General features: G+C 53.1%; 1 protein-coding gene across 8 annotated transcripts in view; it reads right to left on the bottom strand.

Annotated features, from left to right (window-relative positions):
- The window catches only part of PRR5L (proline rich 5 like), a 143584-nt gene that overhangs the window by 46882 nt on the left and 71549 nt on the right, over window positions 1–25153 (bottom strand). For 5 of the 8 annotated variants that reach the window (XM_014851028.3, XM_070487537.1, XM_070487532.1 and 2 more), the window contains 2 exons: window positions 5648–5935; window positions 4284–4364 (listed from right to left, as the gene is read on the bottom strand). In XM_014851028.3, coding sequence (XP_014706514.1) covers window positions 4284–4364; window positions 5648–5811 — 245 coding nt within the window. In that variant the 5' untranslated portion in view covers window positions 5812–5935. Of the gene's footprint in view, window positions 1–4283; window positions 4365–5647; window positions 5936–24349; window positions 24619–24763; window positions 24786–25153 lie in introns of those variants that run through there. The other 3 variants (XM_070487535.1, XM_014851025.3, XM_070487536.1) reach the window with 3 other exon arrangements.

The raw sequence follows: 25153 nt of genomic DNA, 5'->3' as shown, positions 1-25153 counted from the left end.
TCTATAAAACTTCTCCCTTCCTGTCATTCTCTGCATTAGCTAACAGGTCGATGAATTCCCATTTCCCGGGAACATCCTGACCCCACGGTTAGGAAGATGGCCAGGCTGGCTGGGGTGACCCGGGGAAGCTGATCTACGCTTTGCAACTGGACTTGGACAATCCATCAACATTTATTAGTGTTTGGCTTGAGTAGAATGGAGAACTGAGAGTCATTTCCTCTTGCACTCTTCTCCGTGGAAAGGAGAAACAGCTGGCTCTCCTTGTAAGAACATAGCCTCACCCTAGCTTCAACTCCAGCGCATTCTTGGAGGAGCTGTCCTGGACCTCTCTCGTTCAAAGCGAGAGGGAGCTCAGCCCTCCAACCTGCTGGAGAAATCCTGACCGAGGGCCGTTCACGGGCAGCTCCTCACAGTGCCCTGTGCCCTCCAGCCTGGCACTCACTCGTCCATCATTTATCACTGTATTATTGTGAAATTTTCACAATAATAGGAATAATAATGCACCAGATCCTGTACTAATGACGCCGTTAGCATTATCTATGTCCTCCCAACCGCCTGAGGCTGATGCTATTATTATACCATTTTATACAAGAAAAAAGAGACTTAGAAAAATGAAGTAACTTGCCCAAGGTCACACAGCTAGTCTAATCTTGATCCCCAGCCTCTCTGAATCCAGAAGCAATTCTCTTAACAAGTTAAAAACTTCTGTTGCACCTAGCACAGATCTTTGTGCACATAGTAGGGCTGTCGCAATTGATTGAAAAATGGGCTTGAGAGTAACTTAGCCTTCTCTCCTTTCATAGTCTTCCCTACCTTCCTACCGTCCTGTGCCCCACCTCAGGCACACAACCCCCCATGCTCATGCCTCCACCCTGCTGAGTTTACCGCTCTATTCTGAGAACAGTTCTTCCAAAAGAAAAAAGAAGAGAAAGCGAAAATTGAAACCCCATCGTCTGTTGGAATGTAACCAGAAAGTGGAGTGTCTGTTGGGCATTTTAACGACTGAAATAAGGGCAGCCGTGTTATTCCCACAGAGGCACGTGCAGATGTGGACACATGTGCAGGTCAGCTCACGTCACTCAACTGGGGATGGCAGGTCACGTGCACACCTGGGATGTGGCTCACGTGCTCAGTGACCCCCTGGGTGTCTGTGATGAGAAAGCCGTCTCCATTCTAACCACCATCCTACAGAAGGCCAGAGGACAGGACGCACAGAACACGGGGGATCAAAGCTCTGGGCTTTGACAGCTTTGACTTATTCTGGGCTGAATTCACATCCAGGCCATCAGTTTCAAACCCCAATCACATGTATTTCTCAGCAGACTGAAAATTGCTCCAAACAGAGAGAGGAACAGCCAGCAGCCTCCCTAAAGCCGACACTGGAAGGAGGGCTGGGGGAGCGTCGTGCCCCTCAGAGGGGCGTCAAGAATCACAGCACACAATGAGACCGGGTCCCAGAGGCTGCACGGAAGGAAGGACGGCAGAAAGCAAGATCAGGACCATCGGCTTATCCTGTCTTCCAACCTAAAACCTCCCTCTCTGGCACTACAATATGGTGCAGAGACGATGGGTGTTGTGGACTGAATTGTGCCTGCCCCCTCCCCCAAATCCACATGCTGAAGCTCTAGCCCCCAATGTGATGGTATTTGGAGATGGGCCTTTGGGTGGTAATTAGGTTTCCAGGAGGTCACAAAGGTGGCACCCTCATGATGGCATTAGTGTCCTTATGCGAAGGGACACCAGAAAGCTGGCTCTCTCCCCCTGGGGTACACAAAGAAGAGGCCACGTGAGGACTCAGCAAGATGGCGGCCAGGAAGAGGACTCTCGGCAGGAACCGAATCTGCGAGCACCTTGATCCTGGACTTCCCAGCTTCCAGAACAATGAGAAATAAATGTCTGCTCTCTAACCACCCAGGACACGGTATTTGTTCAGGCAGCCTGACCTGAGTAACACAGGTGTCTAAGTGATGCGGGAGTTAAAACCCTGACTTCACCATTCATCGCCGTGGGACCCTGGACAAGTTACTTCATTTCTCTTATCCACAATTCTGTAGATAAACTACGGAGCGCATGGCCGCCTCGCAGGGCTCTGAGGAGGACTGGATGTGTCGACACATGTGCACACTGCCTGGTGCTTCTGGCACCTCCTTGCACACCAGCTCCCTTGCCCCAGCTCGTGTGGCCTGAGCGCTGGAACCCAGGAGGCCACACGCACTGTCAGTGAGGCCTCCCCCCCACACCCCCTCCACCCCCGCATGCCACAGCGGATCTTGTAAACGGGTAGCCTGTTGATCAATTTCAGCCCACAGATGTGTTTTGTTTGGCCTATACCAATGTTTGGGGAAATCTGGGTTATTTATGAACATTGAAAAGCCAGGAAATTTCACATAAAAATCTCAATTTCCGGTTGTTCTTGAGAAATAAAATGATTTGTCCCCAGACCTGTGCTCTGCCAGGGTAACCCCCTTTCGACAGGGTGAGCTCTCACCTGGGTGCACGCGGGCCAGCCTTACCCATCTAGAAGACCTGAGTTCACAGCCCCTGGGCTAACACGGCTGGTGAATCGGGCACGGCCTGTACAATTCCTAGCTGCCCACAAACAAAGATTCTAAGCACAATTTCAGGATCAGTCTCCCGATGTGAGGAACAATTAGCACATTGCTGACTCACTGTTTTATTATTTATGCTTCTATTGTGAGCTAAAGAACCCTCACGGAGAGGCCAGGATCGTAGTCCTTGCAGTACAATTGAGCTCTTATAACTCAGGGGTTGGCTGACCCAGGCTTGCCCCTGACACCCCACTTCTTGGGGCCTCAGTTTCCTCCTCTGCAAAAGGAGGGGGCCTTGGGCTAGCTGCTCTGTATTGCCTCTTTCCCTATTTGTGTAATTATTATGTGAAATTCAAGTGCACGGGTAGAAATGTAACACAACTCTGTTTACTTCTGAGCTTGAAAGGTTTGAATGAAAGCAGAGCTCTTAGAACACCTCCTTGACCCTTAACACAGGTCAGAACTCAGTGTAAACAGGACCCGAATAATGGCCTTGTTTATTGTTCTGCCCACTCCAGGGCTGGGTTGTTAGCCTTGATGTTCTGCACTTAACACACCAGAGAGGAATGAACACCAGGGTATTAAAAGACCAGATGTTTGACCTCATGTCCCCAGGAGACCCTGGTGCTTGGGGCCCTGCCTGTCCCTCTGCCCTCATTCCACCAAAATACACACCCAGCCACACCACCACCCAACCTCCAGTGTTCTATGCACGTGGGCCTTCTTTCAGTTCCTTGCTCATTGCCACCACAGGACCTTTGCACCTGCAGTTTCCACCACCTGGAGCCCTCTCCACCGGGTTAATTCCCACTGATGCTTCAGATCACAGCACAAGCATCACAGCCACCATTCCTGTCCTTGGCAAGATCACGTCCTACTCCCATATGCTTTCATCATATCAGCTGTGGTGCAGCAGCTGTCACAGTAGCACTTTCACATTTTACACGTGTGAGCAGTTGACTGATGATGATCTCCCCAACTGGATGTAAATTCCAGGAGGATAGGGTCCATGTCTGTCTTTGCTCATGCTTGTCTCTCCAGCGCCTGGCCAATAGGGAGGCACTCAAATACTTGATGAATGACTGAATGAATGAATGAAGAGCTGACACTGCTGGGAAGATTCTGGAAGGCAAACTCCTCAAGGACCGCATCTTATTGAGGGTTGCATCACCTAAACTTACTGACAATGATGCTAAGAGCTACAAGGATCAAGTACTTGGTGGGTTCCAACCCTGTTCTAACAGATTATTTATATAATAACTCAATTTAATCTTCACAAGAATCCTGTGGAAGTAGGCACATTTCCTATCCCTTTGTCACATAAGAGGAAACTGAGGCACAAAGACGCTGGTAAATCACTTAGGAAGAGGGAGCCCAGCAATAAAACCCCAAGCAGTCTGGTTCTAACCACTAGGAAACCTTGCCTAATCTGGGGCCTAAAGGTTCAGGAGGACACAAGCAGTGTTTACAGAATAAATGACAGTGACATCTCTCAACCCTCTGCCCCTGTGCCCCACCCCCAACCCTATGGAACGAACAAAGGGATGCACCTCTCTGGATCAGAAGCCCAGATGGACAGAGTCTCAGAACTTAACAGCCATAAGAGCCACATAAGAGCCGGCAGAAGGAGCAACAAGAACCAAGCAGAAAACAAGACTTAGGGTCAGGCCCTGGTGGGGTGGCCCCTCAGTCCCGCTCAGGCCCACGGGGACGCCCGGCCTGGCCTGCACGTACCTGATGTTTTCATTCAGCACGTACAGCTCATTGCTCTGCAGGCCGCCCCCCTTGAAGACGTTGATCACGGCAGTCTGGACGCTGCAGGGAAGCAGAAACGAGCCTGGTGAGAGGCCTGCCTCCCGGGGCCGCTCAACAAACAGCTCGGGGCGGAAGGCAGGCGCGAGGGCCAGGAAGCCTGTGGCACAAACACAGCCACGTTTTCCATCCCTGGACTCCACCATTTCCTTCCCAGGGTCCTCAGAGAGGAAGGAAGACTGAGGCCAAAAGGACCCCCAGGCGGCCCCTCTCCCCGCCCTTTCCCGCAGGCCACCAGTCTCCCCCCTCGCCTCTCAGGCAGCCCCACTGGGGAGCAGCAGGAACAAAGGGCTTGCAGTGGGACCCGCTGCCAGGAGACTGCCGGGCAGCACCACTGGGGCTGGAGGGAGCCAAGGTGGCGTTTACTGCAAGCAGAGGCCGACCTCTGCGGTCCCTTCACCCAGGAGGCCTCTGTCTCCACAGGGCAGCAGGGCTAAAATGGAATGAGAATTCCCCGCCTTTCTGAGAGCACTTTCCTCGGAACTTCGAGGGCTGGCTTCCGTGCGCCCTCCCTTCCCAGCCCGGCGAGGTGCACTGGCAGGAGAGCTGGTCCCGGGGGCACGGATGCGTGAGCCTTGCTCCACGTTCCCGGGAGCCCAGTCCAGCACTTCAGCAAGGAGCTGATTACAGTCTTGCCTTTACCAAGCATCCCAGGCCTTTCTCAAGGAACACGGATCCATTCAACCAAAACATTTCGGAGCCCTCCTCTCCACCCCCATCAGGAGAGCTGTGCATTCATTGAGAAAATCCCTAACGATCCCAACCACAAAGAAGTCGGTAATGCTTTAAAATAATGAGGCACTTAATTTATTCAAAGAGCTTAGCAGGGATTTGAAAAATAGGGGCCCACAGAAACGCAAGAGGTAGGATTGATTCAGACCCTGCTCCATGCTTGATGTACAAGGTCAGCTCAGCACCTCACAAAGCTCAGTGTCTCCTCCCCCAGCCCTCTGTGGCTCCCAAGTGCTGACAATCCCCGGCTTATGCCGCTAAGGAGCAGTGTATTTGCACAGACACATGTCTCATCTTCCCAGATAGGCAACAGGTACTTGAGGTTACTTGCACGGCTCCACCCTCAGGTGCCGTCCAGGCTGCTTAACTGACTGAGAGCCCAGAGGCCCGCTGTCCCTCTGCTCAGACAAGGGAAGCGAACGGACGCATTCTGGAAGGAGCGGAGCTCTCCGCGTCCAGCGCCCGTTTCATCACGACCTTCTGGAGCAGAGTCTGGATGCGGCAGAAGCTGAGCCCAGTCCCCAGGGCAGCCCCCCGGGCCCCGCCGCCCTTACCTGTTCCAGGCGGAGCTGGAGCTCAGCTGCAGGGCCTGCCGGGCGGCGTGGAAGCGGGGCAGGTCGCTGAGCACCGGGGAGCTCATGAAGCGGGGCCTGGGCCTGCGGAAGGAGCCCATCTTGTGGAACTCGGCAGGCAGGCTGGGCGCAAAGCCGCGGGTCATAAGTCCAGGTGAGGGGACGGCTTCTCCCCTGGACCACAAGGCTCCGACTGCCCACGAGAGGGGCTTCTCCCAGGGCCGCCTCCTGGCCCTCAGGCTGGCTTAAAACCACAGGTGTGGCCGACACCTGAAAAGAGAGGGCAGCTTTTATTGCGAACGCCTGGGCTGAGCAGACCACGTCGGGGAGGAAGGTGGCTGGGACTTTCCAACCAGACCATCCTAAAGCAACTCCAGGGCCACACGGTCATGTCTACACCCTACAGGTTCCATTCACAAGGTTTTGCCGGTCTCTTTTGGTCTAAACAGGGTGGTCATCTCAGGTGGGAAGGCAGTGACAACGAGTCGGGTTGAGGCCGCTCCCGCAGAGGAGTGGTTTCCAAGCTGTGTTTGGCTGCGGCTCCCATGCACGCCCACCGAAGTCGGGGCCCCAGAGGGTTGTGGTAGACCCCGCAACATTGTGCACTAAAAGATGGCTTTTTAAAAAGATGCCTCAAGGAGAACTCAAGAGCTCCTTGTCCCGGCACTGAAGACCTTCCATGATACATCCTCAGCGTGCCAGCCCGTGTACCGCTCAGCATTCCCCAAGCATCAGAGCCTCCTCAGCAGCACAGCTCACCACCCCCGCCCTGCCGCTCGTTCATTCATTCATTCCATCAGGACGTATTTACTGAGTGTCTGCTACTTATGAAGCACTGGGAGCTGTAGAGCATGCAACGATTTCTAAGACCTGGTCCTTGCCCTCAAGCGGCTGCCCATCTATGGAGACGATAACTTGTCTGTTCATGTGTTTATACCCACAATAAATATTTATTGAGCACCGTCCATGTACCAGGCTCTCACTCAGGCACTGTCAAGGTGGTCTTTGCCCATGGAGCTTACAACCAGCAGGCCGGGTCTGTGTCATGCTTGTTCCCTTTCCCAGGCTTCGACTGTATCCACGGCTCCTCTTGCCCAGAATTCCCTTCCTTCTCTCTGCTTATCTAACTTCCCCTGCAGGTCAGGTTCAAGGACACTGTCCCCTGGGTGGTTCCTGGGAGGCTTTATGGCTTCATAGTTAAAGGCAGTGGCTTTGGGGTGAACCCGGGTTTGACGCTTCATGAGGCCACTCCCCGGCTGTGTGACTTTGGGCACAATGAGTCAGAGTCCTCAGCTGTCAGCCTCCCAGGACTGGTGAGAGATGGCATGAGTCGTGTGACACACCCAGCAGAACGGCAGATCCGCGGCCCTCAAGTGTGGTCTCTGTCCATTCAGAGCCGCCGCTGTCTCTCCTCGGCACTCGGGCCCTGTCATCTCAGTCTCCTACTGTTTAGCGAGCCTCAAGTCTAAACCAACGACTTAAAGTGAGTTTCGGAGCTGGTCAGAGTGAAGGATGGAGGAAACACCATCCAGGTTATAGCCGCTTTTCTCTTGAGGGTTTAGGGTTTAGGGTTTAGCCCAGAAGTGCGCCCCTGCCACCTCTCTCACCAGCTGGCCCTGCTGAGTCCTGCAGACCAATGCTGAAAGGAAAGGAGATGGTCCCGCTGCCAATGCCACCTTCAGGCTGGGGGAAGGTGTGCAGCCCCAGCTGCAGCGTCTGAAGGAGGGGGAGCCCAGCTGCGCCTCCCAGGTGGGAAGAGGGGAGAGGCTGCGGGGCGGCACGAGGCCATCCGCCGAGAGGGCACGGGCCCACAGCAGCTCTCTAGACAACGGCCACAGGGACAGCAAACTTGGAAGAGCAAGAGGCAAGAAAGGAATGGCTTATCCTACCTCTTAATCCTTTTTAATGGAAAGCAGACTTGTGGGCCATTTTCTTTCACAGTCTCCTGCATCTCCACCCCACTCTCAGGACGAGCCGACAGCCCCTAGAGCTCATCAGGCGATGCTGGTCATACAGGCTGCTCGGTTTCAGAGTCCCAGTAACTCTGCAAGCACTGCCGGCATTCGGAAAGATCTATGCCGATAACGAAGGAGGCGCAGAAGAAACAGAACCCCGGGAGGCCCTTCAGGACCCTCCGACTGTCTGGCTTTGGGATTTAACTCGCTGGGTAAAGGTCACACTGTTGAGAGAACCCATTTCGTGCCCTTCCTTAAGCGGGGCTGCTAAGTGCAATCCACCTGTGTAATTATAGGGCATTAACTCCCTTTATGAGGAGATTAGACTGGAGGCGAGGGAGCGGCCTCCCACTCCATGGCACCTGCACAGGGAGCAGCCAGGTGTGCAGGAGGATCATTCCAGGCCTTTGCCTTCCAGCTGCCTGCCGAGACCACCTCTCCTCCAGGAGGCTGTGCGACGCGGAGGACCTGGGACGGCTCCTGGACCTCCCCTTCAGTGTCCCCTCCACACACAACCCGGGCCCCCACTCCAGGAGAGTGCGCATCCAGCGGGGCACACGGGCAGCCCCATCCCAATACTCGACCTCTTTCAGTCCCGCAGCTGCACCCGCTGCAGAGCAACACACAAACGAGTTCCCTCTAACGCATTTTTCACCTGCAAACCCGCCACCCTCAGGTCGCGACAGGCTGGAGAAGCGGAGCCGTCTGTTGCTACTGGTACTCCTCCCGGACGGCCACGCAGAGCACACGGGAGGAAGCTGCTGGCAGCACTGACAAGATACGTACCCCTGTGTCCACCTGCCTCGGGGCTGGCCCTGCAGGCACAGGCTCATCCTCACCAAATAGGACAAATCAGAAAATGGCTAGACAGACAGGGCCTTGGGGAGGAGCCAGTCCTGCCCCATCTACAGGTGGTGAAAGTGAAGCCCAGAGGAGCAGAGGAACTTGTCTGACGTCTCTGGGGTAGGAGAGAGCCAGCACTGGCTAGAACTCAGGTTCCCTGACTCCTGATCTAGAAAGTTCCCCAGCCCCTACCTAGGCCTTCTGTGAACTCCTTCAAGACAGGCATTGGGACTTACCTCAGTATCCTCAAGCTAAGCTCTCTACTCAAGATAAAGATGAAGAAAAGGATAGCAACTAATAAGGCATCCACTGCCTGCCTGATGTGATGACAAGCACTGTCAGTAGGGAAACTTACTCAACACTCACAAACCCCATTTGATGATCAGAGAAGTTAAGTAACCTGCCAGAAATCACCCAGCTAAAAAGGGAAAAATCCTTGACCGGTGCCCAGATTGGCCTAATTCTACAGCCTATTCCCACTTTGCCATGCTACTAAGCTCAGCCTGAAAATCACAATCAAAACTACCAAGTTAATCAGAAACATCCAGTCACGAGATTTCATATCAAGATTTAAATCCATGCCCCTGAGATAGAGAACCAGACATAAGGAACTTACGACCACATCTGATGGGGGCAAGAGGAGCAGCGAGGAGCAAGGATAAAAGCAGAAAGCACAGACTGCCTTATTAGATGCCCCACTCCTTACTAGCTGTGTGACCCTGGGCAAGTGCCTTGACCTCTCTGAGGCTTGACTTCCTCCTGCATGAAATGAACAGGCTAACAGTGACAATCTTGGGGTCGTATGAGGATAAAATGAGTAATAAAATGAGGACATATTTGTAACGCACTTAACAGGACAGTGTGCGGCAAACAGCGAACGTACGTAAGTGCCTGTTAAATAAATAAAATAACTTGTTATTTCTAAATCTCCAACCAATGACAGCAGTGGGAAGAGGGCGACACTTCTTCCTGTTTATAGCGACCTCAGCAACATCTAGAAACTACTCCCCTCGGGGGCAGGCAAGGCCTCGGGGCCCTGGCGGGGGTCACTTGGGGCCTTTACTGACGCTTCTCCTCTGTGAAGCGTGCTCCTCAGTCTCAAAGAGCTCCTCCAACATCATCACACGGGGAAATCCCGTCCTACAGGGCAGGCCGAGCATCGACTGGCGGACTCGGAAACCGAGGCTCCGCCAGGCTGAGCGACTCAGCCGAGGCTGGACAGCTCTGGGCCAGGGAGCCAGCCCCAGCCCCAGGGCGTCCAACCTCAAGCCCAGCCGCCACCCATGCCCTGACAGGAAATGCTTTTATTTTTTACCCCGTATATTTTTAAACATTTTCATTATGAAACATCCTTAAAAAGGAGTTTAGGGGCCGGCCCGGTGGCGCAGCAGTTAAGTGTGCACATTCCGCTTCCCGGTGGCCCGGGGTTCGCCGGTTCGGATCCCGGGTGTGGACATGGCACTGCTTGGCAAAAGCCATGCTGTGGCAGGTGTCCCATGTATAGAGGAAGGTGGGCATGGATGTTAGCTCAGGGCCAGTCTTCCTCAGCAAAAAGAGGAGGATTGGCAGCAGTTAGCTCAGGGCTAATCTTCCTCAAAAAAAAAAAAAAAGGAGTTTATACACACAAACACACACATCTTAAAAATGATAATAAACTGCCACTTGCTTAAGAAATGTACGTCACCTTGGAACTCCCACGTTTCTATCTTTCTGATAATAGGATACCTCCTTATTCACTATTAAAAATGTAAACATTCACGTAAATCCATAACGTACGAAAGGGAAGGCCTCCCTCCGGCCACTTAGCAGCGTCGAGAAGTCCTGCCCGAGCTTTCTGAGACGACGGAAATACTCCACACCCTGCTGTCTAGGGGGGCAGCCCCCAGCCACACGAGGCTACAGAGCGCTTACGGCCAGTGTGGCTGAGGAGCTGGGTTTTAACTTAGTTTAACTTTTAATAGCCGTACACATGTGCACACACAATCTATTAATAAAAACGGGTCATTTGTTCTTTCCTCTCACTACGTCATGGTCGTCTTCCCCTATCACTACAGATGGATCCACTTCATTATTTTTAACGATTTCTCAACTGGTCCCTTTAGGGGATCCCATACTTGATCTAACCAGCCCCCTGTGGACGGGTATTTCCAAAGCTTCTAGGTTTTTGTTGCTGCAAAGGATGAGTGCATCCCTGCCAGTCGAAGGGACGCAGGACCGTCCCTGTTGGGGGCACTCTCAGAAGTGACCCCACTGGGTCAAAGGGCCAGTAACTCTCAGCTGCCCCCTGTGACTAGCACCCACCCCCACCGCAGCCCAGGGCTGCAGAAAAGGAGTTGAGGGACATCTGCCTGTGGCCCCAAAGGACGAGTGGCCACGAGAGGCTCTGGAATCAGACACAGCCTGGCATCGACGCTCATTCTGCCACTCACTGACAGCGGGAGGCAGAAAAACTGGCCCCACAGAAAGAGCCACTTCCGCGTCCTCAGAATCTGCGAGTGTTAGCTCAGACGGCACCAGATGCAGTTAAGTGAGGGGTCTGGAGAGGAGGGGCTCATCCTGGGTGATCCGGGTGGGCCCAGAAATACAATTACGTGTCTCCTTGTAAGAGGGATGCAGGAGACTGGAGACAGAAGACGGGGGACACAGGTACACACAGGGGAGAAGGTGATGGGAAGCTGGAGGCAGAGGCTGGAGAGACACCGCCACCAGCCAAGGCACGCTGGCAGCCACAAGAAGCAGCTCGAAGGGCAAAGAAACAGACACTCCCCCAGAGCCTCTGGCGGGAGGACAGCCCCGTGACACCTTGACTCTGGGCTTCTGACCTCCGGGCCCCTGAGAGGATGAGTGCTGCTGTTTTAAGCCACGAGGGTTGCAAGAATTTGTGACTGCAGCATGAGAAACGAATGCATTCACCGTACGGCCCTGGACCACTCTGAACCGCAGTCTCTACGTCTGAAAAGCAGGAACAGGAAGAGTTACCCGGGGATGCTGTTGTCATGGCGAGAAAGATTACCTAGGAAGCGTCTGGCACAGTTCCTAGAACCATGCAGGAGCCGGACACAGGTGCAGTGGAGGGTCAGAGCAAGGGCGCCAGAGCAGGCCTGGGTCACATCTTACCATGTGACCCAGCAGGGGACGGAGGATGGGTATGAGAGTTGGTTGAGATGATTCAAGCAAGGCTTAAAACAGTCCTGGTATGCACGGTGAGGTTTTGACAAATGCAACCTATTGTGTGTTGTGGGGTTTTTTTTTTGCTGAGGAAGATTCGCCCTGAGCTGACATCCACTGCCAATCTTCCTCCTTTTGTATGTGAGTCACCATCACAGCATGGCCACTGACAGACGAGTGGCGTAGGTTTGCACCCCAGAACGGAACCCGGGCTACCGAAGCGGAGTATGAAGATCTTTAACCACTAGGCCCCTGGGGCTGGCCCTATTGTTTATTTTTATTTTCCATGACCACGACTGTATTAGTCTGCTCAGGCTGCAGTAACCAAATATCACAGACTGGGCGGCTCACACAACAGACATTTATTTTCTCACAGTTCTGGAGGCTGGAAGTCCAAGATCGAGGTGTGGGCAGGGTCGGTTTCTCCCGAGGCCTCTCCCCTCGGCTTGCAGGCGGCGGCCTTCTCGCTGTGTCCTCATGTGGCCTTCCCTCTGTGCACGGGCATCCCTGCTGTCTCTCTCTGCGTCCTCATCACCTCTCCTTGGAAGGACCCCAGCCAGGCTGGAGTAGGGCCGCCCCACAGCCTCATTTTAACTCACCTCTTTAAAGGCCCTGTCTCTGAATATAGTCACATTCGGAGTCCTGGGGACTAGGTCTTCACCATATGAAATGGGAGGACATGGGCTCAGCCACCACCAGCTCCACAACCATCAGCTGCAGCCTCAGGAAGCTCCTGCACCCACCGTCTCTGAGGTACAGAGACCACAGTGTCAGGTACACGTTCTCTTCTGAAGGACCAACACCGTTCACATGGAGAAAACTGCTTCGACTATGATTTCAAGGGTAAAGCGTCTGGTGCTTACAGGGTTCGCTTCAGTTAGCTGGAAAGCTGGGGTCCTGGATGCCTGAGTGCATCTGGTGGTTACGGGCCAGCGGGCGTCATCCCTGGCCTTGCTCTCCCAGGCTCCCCTCACAGGGGCCCTTTGAAAACCTCCGCACTCAGGATCCAGGATGTGCTTCTCAGAGAAAGAGAATGTGGTGCCTCGCTCGCTCCTCCCAGCTGCAGGGCTGGGCTGCGGGTGGAACTGGTGCACTTGGTGGGAAATGCAAATGAATTCCACTAAGGCCCCGGCCTGCCTCTGAAAGGGAAGTACAATCATGGCTCAACTTGAAATAGAGAAGTGGGTGGCTCCATGCCTCTGAGGCTTCCAGGAAAAAGCCATTCTGCATGTACATAACAAAGAAGTCCAAGCAAACTGAGCACACTTACCGGTCTGCCTGGAAAACGGGGAGGAGCGAGTTCCCAGGGACCAGGCAGACGGTCCATGCGACCCGTGCACTCAGGAGCCCCTGTGGCAGGAAGCCCCGCGTGGCCGCCTCCCCTCACCTGATTAGGTCACATCACCCCACAGAGCTTGTCGCAGTCCACCTCAGCAGATGATGACAGAACCACTTGTCACTGTTTTCGTGAGGCCCACCGCGCAGGGACTCTGTCTACCCTGTTCTCTCAGGTGCATCCCCAGGGCTTGGAACAGGCAGCAATTCCACAGACGGCTGACCAACGAGCAAACGGACCAGCCACACAGGAGGCACCAGCACTGGGAGTCACGAGAACCATAAGCAAGTGCCAGCTCAGGATACCGGCACCGAAAATCACGTAGGGCTTCACCGTACGAAAACATCCCAGTGTTGAAATCTGACAAACCTGGGTTCACACCCAGCCTCTACAACAGATGAGCTGGGTGCCCGGGTGAGAGACAGAGGCTCTCTGAATCTGTTTCCTCGTGTGTCAAATGAGGGTGATATTTATCTCGATTTCATTAAGATGAAATGAGATGACCTAGATCACGGCGTGGCCCATGGCGGGGGCCCCAAAATTGTAGCTAGTATTAATATTTTTATACAACACTGTGTTCCTCACAAGACCCTCATAAAAGACTCCAAAAAGTGAGGGATGCTCGGGGTGTGGGCCATGGGCATTCACACGTGGTCGGGAGGAGAGCAGTCTGGGATGGCGGCTACCGAGGGGAATTTGACAACATCTACCAAAATGACAAAGGCTGCTCCCCATGACCCAGCAATTCTACTTCCAGGAAATCCACTCTGGGCATGTCAAGGGACTTATGTAACAGGGTTTCGACTGCGGCCTTCTCTGTAACAGCAACTGCTGGAAATACCCTCACGCTCGGCAGCAGAGGACTGGCTGTCTACGCCATGGCCTCCCATCCCCTGGGGTCCCACGCGGCTCGAAGAAAGAAGGGGGACTCTCTACACCGAGCGGGGTGCTCTCCAGGGGACGGCCTGAGCGAAAGGAAGGCTAAACGCAGAACTGCGTGTATATTGTGCTACCACCTACGTAAAAAAGATGAAAAAGAGCATTTCCATATTTCATCACATGTGCGTAATGTCCTTCTGGAAGAACAAACCAGAAGCTGACAACGCTGGCTCCCTGGGAAGGAGGCGGGGTGCCAGGGACACAGGGAGGAGCTTTCTCTATAGACCTTTCTGTACCTTTTGAATTTTGAATTTTGAAACATGAAAATGTATTACTTATTCAAATAAGTCAAGGCGACAGTGGCCCTCTTCCTCCCCCCGCACCAAAAAAAAAAACAAGACAAAAAGTAAAGGTCACAGGATTTGTTCAAAGTCACTCAGCTGTTCGGAAGAAGTCAGGATTCAAACCCAGGTTCTGATCCCCAGGGCGGAGCTCCATCAATTACAGCCCATTCATTCATTCATTCATTCAACACAAATTTACTTATTCAGGACTTACTGACAACAGGAGCTGCTTGTGTAAGGACATATGGGCCTGAAAATAAACCCCAGTAAGAAAAGACGGAAAGAGGAGCCAGTTCCTTTCCTTTTTTGCCCCGTGCAGCACACGCTGGCCAGGAGGCCCGGGCCCGGAGCATGGCAGGGCGTGGGCAGGGCTGGCCCAGGCTGAAGGAGGCAGCCACTGCTCAGTCCAACCTGGTTTCTGCCATCTTACGATACAAGCCCAGTTTTCCCAGATCTAAGAGAAGTCAAAAATCCAGATTTTAAAAAATGTGACATCACCTGATTTGTAAGTGTTGGCAACTTAATTCATCAGGCCGACTAGCACTTTAGGGGGCTAACATATAGGTTTGTGACCTTTATTTTATCCCATCCCAGCTATGACCACCAGACTTCTTACCCTTCTACCGAGGGCCCAAGCCAAGTCTAACGTAAGCCTGCATGAAGCAGCCCGTGGTTTGTGGGCTGTGGGCTCGGGCAAGTCACTGCCCTTCCCTGGGTCTGCTGACCGATCCGTTCATGAAGGGTTTGGCTTGGCGTAGCTGAGGGCCACGATTCTCTCTCAGCATCGCCAGCCTGCGTTCAGCCCCCACCCTGAGGACCCTCCGGAACCGGTCACCTTTGAGAGACCAGGCGGGGGTTAGACCCAGACACAGCGCAAACCCAGAACCCGCCCTCTTGGGGACCAGCCTCCTAACTAGCCAGCCCCGCTCCTGCCCCACCGCCGACTCCTCAATGGAGCCACAAGCGCCCCGCTACACTAACACACACCCAGACAGACAGAGCCAGCTGGCAGCGCCCAGCTTTCGCTAAAAGAAACACAGCAAACCAAAGCCTCTGAGCCGATCTGGGAAACGCATCGGAACCCCGCGCCCTGGCCCCGGCCCGCTGGAGGGAAACCAGGTCACAGGGAGGTTTTCAAGAGCGGTGAGCCCCTTTTGCAAGTCAAATTGCCCACCACAACCATTTATTGTCTCGAGGAAGATACCACCATCAGAGGCTGGCCACGGCCCTCAGGAGGCGCCCAGTCTCTGCATCTCTCATCTCAGCTCATTTGCACTCTCGACCAAGGAGTAGATTTTATTATTCCCATTTTGCAGATGGAGAAACTGAAGCATGGGAATCAACTTGTCCAAAGGCTAGTAAGAGGAACCAAGAGTCAGATCCTGTCTGATTCCAGGGCCTGAGCTCCTAACCCCGCTGTTTTAAACAACCCCCGTGTCTGCCCCACGCAGAGGAGAGAGCTGACAGCCACCCAGGGCTCCCTCTGGAACACCACCTGCAGCGCTTACCTCGCCTGGGCAGGGAGCACTCTTCCTTTTACAAAAAGACACTGACCAAGCGAGCTGAAGTCGTCGTGTTTACCTGTTTACTGTCTGACCAGCCCAGACAGCACGGAAGTTCCTTAAAGTCAAAAGCCCTGCTGTCTCCTTCACTGCGTACCCGGCTGCAAGCACAGTGCTGGGCACATGGAAGGTGCCCATAAATAGTTCTGAGTGATGGATTGAAATGTGGACTTCCAGGCCACCAGGAAGAGCAGCCTTCCCATCTCTGAGGGACCAGAATAACTCTCTTTCCGGCTGACCGAATTGGGATGCGCCTAAGCATTCCTGAGCACGGGAGCCGGACCTGGGCCGCTCAGCAAGGGGTCCTGTGCCTCTGGCGGCCAGCGGAGCCCACAGCTGGCAGGGGACAGGCGCCCGCTGAAGCGCCGTGCTGCTTTTCATTACGGACCAAACTTCACAACTTGTAGGGGACAAAAGCCAGCCAGGGAGCAGACACTCCCACGAGCAAGAAAATGTTAAGGGTCAAGTTCAGACTGTGGAAGGGGCTCAACAGGGAGAATGAGACAACCCTGAGCGCCACTGGAAACCGAGCGCAGAGAGAAGAGTCTGGAGTCCAAATGTGTGCAATAGTAAACACTGACGCAAACAGGATGCAGGCTTGTGTTTATCTCTGCTGAACAGTGTTCGCTGCGTGTCCACAGGACTCAGAGCACTGAGAGTGCAGAGCCACCTAGCAGCAATTATTTCATCATGTCATGCTCACCCACCACCCTGGCTTGCAAACCACAGCAGCACCACGAGAGAGATGCCCCCCTTTGGTACGAGTTAAGCAAAACCCTAGGGGATAACCACACATCTTATTTACTCACGTATGAGCCCCACTTTAAGTATCGAGTTTCTGGGAGTGCAAATTGTTTGGGTGTGGCCGATGAATTCCCTCCAGAGTGATTCGGCAGATGATAAACAGAAAAGTCTAGACACAGGCGGTAGCGAGACTGACCATTAGGTGAGCAATTACATTTCTGACATGGAGCATAGATAACAGCCTGGTGGGTGACAGAGCGGTCAGAAGCTACTGTCTGGCAGCCAACAAGAATGTTCAGTGTGGGGAATGTGCTTTAGATTCACACGTGCTATTGATTAAAAGTTAGCTTCACTCTCTCACGGCAGGAAAGGAGGAAGGTTTTTTCATAAGCAAAGGAGAGGAAGGGAAGGAAACTTCCCCCGTGTCTCGGAGCCAGGCACAAAGAGCACTGAACAGTCAGAAGACCGAAGGGGCCATCAGGAGCTGATCGTTTCACAGAGGTCATGAGTTCAAGTCCCGTCGACAGTCAAACGTCAGAGGGTCCGCTGGGTGCCAGGCCTGAGCAGAGGAAGCTGGAGGCGAGGGGGCAAAGCGCCTGCCCTAGGGGCTCAGGGGCTCACAGGAGGCACTCAGCTGGACCCAAGGGCTGTCACCGAAGATGGGCGGCTGAGACAAGATTGAGACAAAGCTCAAATCGCCTCCTCGCATTACAAGGCAAAGCTAAGGAAAAGTCAACTGACTTTTACCGGGTCTCCATTTTCTTGTCCTCTCCTCTAAAGAATACGGACACTGGAGACCGGAAAGGAAACTCGGGGAAGGAAAAACAAGCTTTCATAGGTAAAGCTCAAGTACCCTTTTTCATCTGGGACAGGCAAGGATAGAACGAAAATATCACATTTCAGGAAATACCTGTGAGCACCTACGAGCCTGGACACAAAGATGAACCGGGTACAGTCCTACCAATAATAAAGGAAAAAAAGACAGAGAATAGTAATTTGGTCATAATTAGGGAAAAACACAGGAAGGCCCAAAGCAGGGATGGCAAACTCGATGCCTAGGGAGCCAAGGCAGGGAACATGACCACGGTTAGAGGGCCAAGTGGGGCTGCGCCAAACTGAAGAGAACTCTCAGTCTTCTCTTTGTTTTTTAAAGAAAAGTTAGAAATCTGAGTTTATGTCTAATTTCTCAACTTTTAAATACTGGAAAAAATAATCTTATTTTTTTCAAAACACACTTCAAACCAAACAAGACACGTCCGACGCCAGAGTTTGGCCCCCGGGCTGCCAGTTTGAGACCCTTGCATTTCAGTGACTGGAGTAAATAGTAGGCACAGCTCGGAACTACGAGGGCCGGAGCGATGATGATGACAGAGTGTGAAGGTCACTGAGGCAGGCCTGAGGGAAGAGAATCCAGCCCTGGGAAGAACAAACAAGGTAATTGAACCAATAAAACAAAACTCCAGGGGCCTGTGGTATGACACTCAACCACTAACATGTGCACAGCACTTCCCAGCTTCCAAGGTCACCCTCAGGCCTTCTATTCGATCTCCCCAGCAGCCCCATGGACGAGGCATCATTATTACCCCTATTTCAGAAGTGAAGAAGTTCGCGTCAGAGCACGTAAGCAGCGTGCCTACAGTCCCACAGCTAGGGAGGGACGGTACCCGGACTCAGGGCGAGAACTTGCGCTTTTCCAGAAGTTCACAGAGAAGAACTACAGGCTATTGTACTTTCTCAACCTCTTTCAGGCAATTCTGATGTACAGCCAGGCTCGATAACGCTGGTCTAGCGCAATGTTCTCAACCTGAGGTGACGCTGCACCCCCTGCCCCCAGGAGACAGTCAGCAGGACCTGGGGGCATTCGGGGTTGTCACAACTGTGGGGAGCGTGGGTGGGAAGTGCTACGAGCATCTCGTGGGTGGAGGCCAGGGATGCTATGAGACATCCTACAGTGCACGGGACAGCCCCCACAACCAAGAATTCTCCAGCCCGAAACGTCAATAGGGCCAAGGTCCACCCTGACCTGGCCTCAAGTGTCTGGTGATTTAAACCGTGATCCGAGAATCAGAGAATTACCATGTCCCAGAGCTCCTTAGATATCCAGCCCAGCCCAGCCCCGTGGAATCAGATTCTCTGGTTGAACAGAACCCCAGGCAATTCACATGCACTTTGAGAAGCAGGGACCATGCTTCCTCGGCCATCACGGAATTCTAGAACAGAAAGGAACCCTGGCAGTGGGCCAATCTCATTATTCTGTAGACAGGAAAACTGAGGCCCAGAACAACTGTGCAACTTGCCTGTGGTCACACAGCTTGCCCATGGCAGCGTCACAGTCAGATTGCAGATCCCAATTCCCTGACCTGTGTCGTCTTGGAGATGCCAGTTATGACCAACACGTGGACTCCTCCAACAACTCTCCTCTCTGCACAGTGGGTACCAACCTTTGGGGGTGTCTTCCGGGCTTTTCTGAAGCCAGAAAAGAATCAATCGTCTTGTTGTCCAAGAATTTTTTTTAAAACTATCTCACAACACCATAAAGGATTACTATGTTTACTCACTAATTTTGCCTCCAGATATTTAACAGTGAAAGTGGCCATACGGCCCCCACTCTGGGGGACTCCGGCAGCCAGCAAGCTGCAGCAGAGTTCCCCAGCATGACGGCAGCCGCTGACGTGGTCTCTCCCGGAGACAGCTGGGGAATGATGCTGAACCAGTTCCAGAGGAGTATTTAGAATTAAACAGCAAGCGTAAAAGGGTTTACACGGAGGATTTACACAGCTGAGGTCACGAGCAGGTTGTGACAGGGTTTGAGGCAGCTCAGTTCAGAATAACACAGACGCACATCAGAGCCCTTGCTGGATGGCTGCCCCAGTCCTTGGGAAGGAGACAAAAACACATTCTTTCAGGTATTCTCCAGGCTCAGCTTAAGCCGACATATACTCTAGTTCCCGGACAGTGAGGGAGCCCAAATGGTAGTCTCTTAATTCTAGAATTTACTAGAAACCTAACTACTGTCACAGATGCTTTCAACAAAACACAGAACTCAGCTGGGTCAGAAAGTACCAGCAAAGCTGGAGAAAGTTCTGGAACAAGTAAGGAGACCGGCAAGGAACTGGAGGTGTTGCTGGCGTTTGGCAACCAGCTAAAGTGAAACCAGAAGACTGATGAGTGCGTGAGAGAAATCTTCTATTTAAACCTCAAAATTCACCAGAAAGAAAGAAATGAAGGCCTAGAGAGGTAAATACACGATTTCAGGTAGCGTGTGATCACACACAAATGAACCACGCAAGTCACGATGACAGGTTGTTTGGGCAGTGGTGAGGGCACATGTTGACCAGGTTTTCCCATAGGCCACGGTCAAAAGAGGGAGAGAGATCTTCTGGTGAGTTCCACGGCTCTCCAGAACCCTCTGGGCACAGTTCATGCTTGAGCACACCTAGGCTCGCTCCCTCAGCTCATGCCCTTAACTTTCACACCCTTGACGCCTGAGCTGCCTCACCCTGGTCCCAGCCCCAAAGCGCACACATCCACTTTGATAAGGAACACGCACATATTTTCTATTCAAAGCTCAAACAGAGTAAAGGGGGCTGATTTTCATTCTAGGCCTATCCATTATTACAGAGAAAAAAAAAAATGGGTGAGCCATCCTCCAAACAAAAAGCGTCACACAGGTGTCTTGAAATTTCTGACCAAGAGCTCAGTCAACTGGTTTGCTCTGGAGAGGCCTCCAGAGCTGGCTGAACCTGGCTGGGAGCTTCTGCTTGTTAATAAAGCCAGTATATCATGATATCATTTATTATCCTGCTACAGAAATGTCCTATTTTTAAAGGGGGAGGCAGAGAATGTCCCCTACACATTTGAAGAATACAAAAAAGCAAAATCCCAGAATATGTTAGAGCTGGAACCATCAGGGGATAAAAAAAAAACAAAGTCAGCTTAAATTTAATGGAGCTTTTAAATGCCTAGGTGATGGTAATTAGAGAGCAAGCAGTATTTCTTTAAACGCTGCTAGACAGAACTTAATCCAATTTAGATAATCACTAACCTTTGCTTTTTTTTCTCTCTCTCTCTCCTCTAAATGAAATCCAAGGATTGATCTACAAAGGCCATAAACTGGCAAAACATAAGAAAAGAATATTTAAAGAGAGAGAGCCTGGCGACTATTACCTCAAAGGGCCAAGGCCAATTACAATGGAGATGGGCCTCTCTGGCTCCCCAGTGTGCACCAGCTCTAACCAGGGATTCTGACCAGGCGTCTCCAACAGAAGGCCTGGGGGCGGGGGGCGGGGGGGGAGGTGTACGCCCGCCCCCGCTTTCCCCTCTGGGCACCTCGCTGGTGTGCCAGTCTCCAGGCCTCGCTCTGCAGTGTGACCGCTGTCCCAGGCCAGCCCAGTGCTAGGAGTTCTCTACACACACAGTATCTGCAGGGCCTCTCCTCCTTCCACGGAGTTACCACTGTCAAAATTATCCAGACTCTCCCTCGGTTCCTCCACTGCCACCCCCGCCCCCACTTTAGAGCTCCTGCACTGCTCTGGTATCGACTTCTGATCCAGAAACTTCCAGGGAACCACTAGGATCTTCTTGGGGACTCTGGATTCTTCAAGGAAGGCCTTCCTGAATAAATACAAAATGTACTGGAAAGAACAAGGGGCTTAAGTTACTGGCTGTGTGACATCAGGGAAGTAATTAACCTCTCTAAGCCTCTGTTTTCACATCTTAAAATAGAGAAAAGAAGATCCACCTGCTCAGATTGTTGGGAGACTGAAATAACATGACTGTGGCTGTCCCTGGCTCACAGTAGTTGCTCAATAAATAAGTTGGCTGGTTTGTTTTAACTGCACAAGTTTCAAAATGAGCCTGGACCCACAACCCGACAAAAATGTGAATGAACTCAAGTTCACCTCTGACGCCCCATCGTTGCCTTGCATCTATGCTCCTAACCTCCTTGGCTCCAAAGTGGAGTCTTCTCTTGGAAAACAGGGCCTCTGCTTATCAGGGAACCGCTCTCTCTGTTCCCAAATTCCTAATCCTGCTCCACCTACAAAACCCACAAAACATTTTATTCCCAACTTTCCGCAGCTGAGACGTTAATTTGCACCGACTTGTTAACAAATGATACTTTCTACAAGCACTGCTTTTCACAGCATCTCCATCTTGCAGACAGAGAGGCAGCTCTAGAGAAGGAAGTTTGAACGACGTGTTAAACATTCAGGATCCTTCAGAGGGGTCACGCTCTATTTCTCAATTCTGCATTGGTCTAGCTCTGCAAAAAGATGAAAAAGAAAACGGCTGCAATTCAAGAAAGATGTCAGTCTATTTCACCTCGTACAAGGCAGTACAAAAAGAATGATCACGGGAAATATACACCTACAAATCCTTAGGAAAGAGAAATAATTAAGACACCAGGAAGTCCTTCCTGAATTCAATTTCCCACAGATAACTGGTGTAAACGTCGCACACATACTGTCAATCAAAAAGCTGAAGATGAGGACATCCAGGTGTGGATTATAAGCATGGAATTCAGATAGCAGTGTAACAGTCTTCTAAAGATGAGATTAGGATTTTTTTTCATTAATTGAGCCACTCTGTGATATTAAAAAAGAAAGAAAGAAGGCACCAAGCTAATCAACTATAAGATGATCTCACCAACAAGTGGGGAACAGAGGGGACAGACATCTCCAGCACAGGCTGCACTACAAGCCCGAGTTAAGCAGCTGGAGCCCATTCTCAGCTCCCCCTGTGGGTGTGACTTCAGACAAATTATTTAAATTCTCTAACCTTCAGTGGGCTCATCCATGTAATGGAGATATAACAGTACCCACCTCTTCGATGTTTTGGTGCAGATTATGTAACATTATCAAAGTCTCTTAGTGCCCAGTTTAAGACATAATAAGACCTCAAGACATGTTTGCCCCCTCCCCTTTTTTTAAATAAAGGGATTATTTTTGTAATGGCCAAACACAGACATTACTGAAATCTCACCCGTTGAAATAAATATACATCCACGACCCTCTAGATCTGAAAGAAATGAGGTCTCCTCATTGAGAAACAAGCTGGTCTAAACTCTTGAGAAATACGCCAGACTAGCTTATTTCTAAGGCCTTTTTTTTTTTTTTTAAACAGTATTAATGGTTCTAGCTGTTAAAAGTATCAATAAAACACTGACAGGACATTAGTTGGGGTTGGGAAAACCAAAGACTACTTTGTGGACTGACCGAGCATGTTTCCCTTATCTGCTGCATTCTACAGAAAACGCTCCGAACAGCACCCGTGGTCGGGTTCTAAGGCTCAGGACCGCAACCAGAGAAGACCCACAGCCAGGTCCCACAGAGAGCAGCGCTGCGCCCCTCTGGGTGGACCGGAACCTCACCAGGGCTGCATTTAAAACGCGGCTGCGTCAGTTTCTGCAAGCTCCATTTCCCCTCCTGACCCACTTGCTGCTCCACGTTGTCAATAACAGAGCCTTCCAGCCCAGAGCGATTCACCAGAGAGCAGCACTATGACATTCTGCAGTAAGTAGGGCAAGGAAATGTCATGACTGCAACCCACGGTGGTGAGGATGAGCAAAGCGAGGTCAAAAAGGGCAGTCTCCGGGGCTGGATCAGCGAGCACCCTTTGGTGGGGGAGGCGGGAGGAGGATGGAGAGGATCGGGACTGCCGGCGTCCTTGACTGCTTTGGTCCTTTGCATGGGGTATTTGAATTTGCACGTATCGTCTGGGCAACAGGTCCGGAACTCCGCCCCAGCAGGGATGCCCGGAGACTCCAGCCCAAGCTTTTTCCATGCGGGTCCCGGGAGCAGACGCGCCGCTGAGCCGCCGCGCGTGAGCCTTCCGTCTCGTGGGGCGCATCGCAGTAATTGAAACCTTGCATACCGCAGGATTGCAGTGGCGTCTATAAATACTCACCGCCTTTACTGCTGACAAACAAAACGCGGGCTCCCGGCACCGCGGGGGAAGAGGCGGCGGCATGTGACCGAGGGCGGGGGCTGGGTAGAACCGGGGGAAAACCCTACTGCCAGCCAGGGAGGCACCCTGGAGCCAATTCCTGAAGCAAGGTTTGCAAGTACACAGCCTGGTCTGACCCGGGGCGGCCGCCCCTAAGAAAAGGGGCAGAGAACTAGGAAGGGAGGGTCCGAGCCGCTGGGGCGGGGCCCCCGAGCGCCCCCTGCGCGCAGTGAGCCTGCCGTGCGCGCACAGTAGGCGCGCAGGGAAAGCCTTGCCAGGCGGAGGGCGGGCGGGAAAGATGAAGCAGAAAGGGGATGCCGCCGGGTCTCCCCAGGCTGCGCCCGGCCCACCCCGGTCGGCGGAGCGACCACAAAGTGGCTGCCTGTGCTGCCCCCTCCGCCCACGCTCCCCCCGGGAAAGGGGAACGGCAGGAAAAGATGGGCAGTTTCGGGGCGCTGAATCGCCCGCGCTCGAGTAGGGCAGCTCTTTAGATTTGCCCCTCAGGCCGCGGGAGAACGAGAGAGACAGCCAAGCAAACTTTCTTTTCGATCTCCTGGCTCAGCCTGGGTCCCACGATGGGCGGCATCCCCCATCCCGCTCACAGCGGTCCCGCGCCCCCTCTAAGCCACGGGCGCAGGCGTGGCTTCCCCTGGTCGCACGACGGTGGGCTCGAGTCCGGTGCTCTACGCCTGCCAGCAGCGTCCGATCGATGGGAAGATGCTTACCCACGCGGGGGTCCCCACCCGGTGGCGCTAAAATGTGAAGCCCCCCTTCCCCGTGTCCCGCCGGACTGCGCCTGGCGTGCCTGGCGATTTTGTTCCCAGTTCTGTGCCATTGCTGAGCCTACGACTCTAGCCCCTCCCGGGGACTTCCTCCCTCACTCCCCTGGGGTCCCCAGGGTGAGTCACCTTGAGTCGCGCACACTCGCTGCTCGCCTCCGAACGCCCAGGAAAAAGTTTCCGGTCTTCCCGAGAAAGTTTTCTCCCCAGACAGGAACAAGCGCCCCGGATGGCTCTCGCCGCCGCGCTCTGCCAGCTCTCCCTCCTCCCTCCGCCCTCCTCTCCCAGCTCTGCCCTCCGCGGGGTCCGGTCCAGCCTCGAGTCCTCTCCGGCGCAAGTCAACAACGCGGCGGCCGCGGAGCTCCGCGGTGACACGTTTCCCTCCTCTCTCATCTTACGGCCTCCTCCCCCTCCTCCCCCTCCTCCTCCTCCTCCCACTTTTCCTGTCCTGTGCTCATCGCTTTAGTTTCTCTCCAACGGCCCCCACCCCACCCCACCCCATCCCACTCCATCCCACTCCTCCGCCCCTGCAGCAACTCTCACCCCGCTGGGGGTGGGGGGAGGGGGCGCCTGTGCTCACGGGCAGTTTAACAATTTCAGGAAGTCCAGCTCTTTGACTTGAGAAGCCGGGAGGATGCAACAGGTCAAGGGAACCCAGTGCTGCGTTTCCCTCACACAGGACGAGATGCCCCCTCTCCACCGCGGGGTTCCCCCCGCCCCCGTCCCCGTCCCCGCCCCCGTCCTCCCAAGAGGGGAAACTCTACCAAGAAGCCAAGGGGGTGAGTCTAGGACTCGCTAGAGGTCTGGAGCCTGGGACTTGGGTTGTTTTAAGAAACAGTCCGCAGGCTGGTTTCAGGAGCTAAGTGCAGTAGTCAAATAAAATTCCAGTGCAGTCTCTCCTTCAGATTTGCAAACTCTTAAAGCTGCCAAGTT

This window comes from Equus asinus, chromosome 17 (genome assembly GCF_041296235.1).
Source record: "Equus asinus isolate D_3611 breed Donkey chromosome 17, EquAss-T2T_v2, whole genome shotgun sequence".
Taxonomy (NCBI): domain Eukaryota; kingdom Metazoa; phylum Chordata; class Mammalia; order Perissodactyla; family Equidae; genus Equus; species Equus asinus.
The sequence above is the reverse complement of the archived record's forward strand: the minus strand, read 5'-3'. Positions and strand labels throughout refer to the sequence as shown.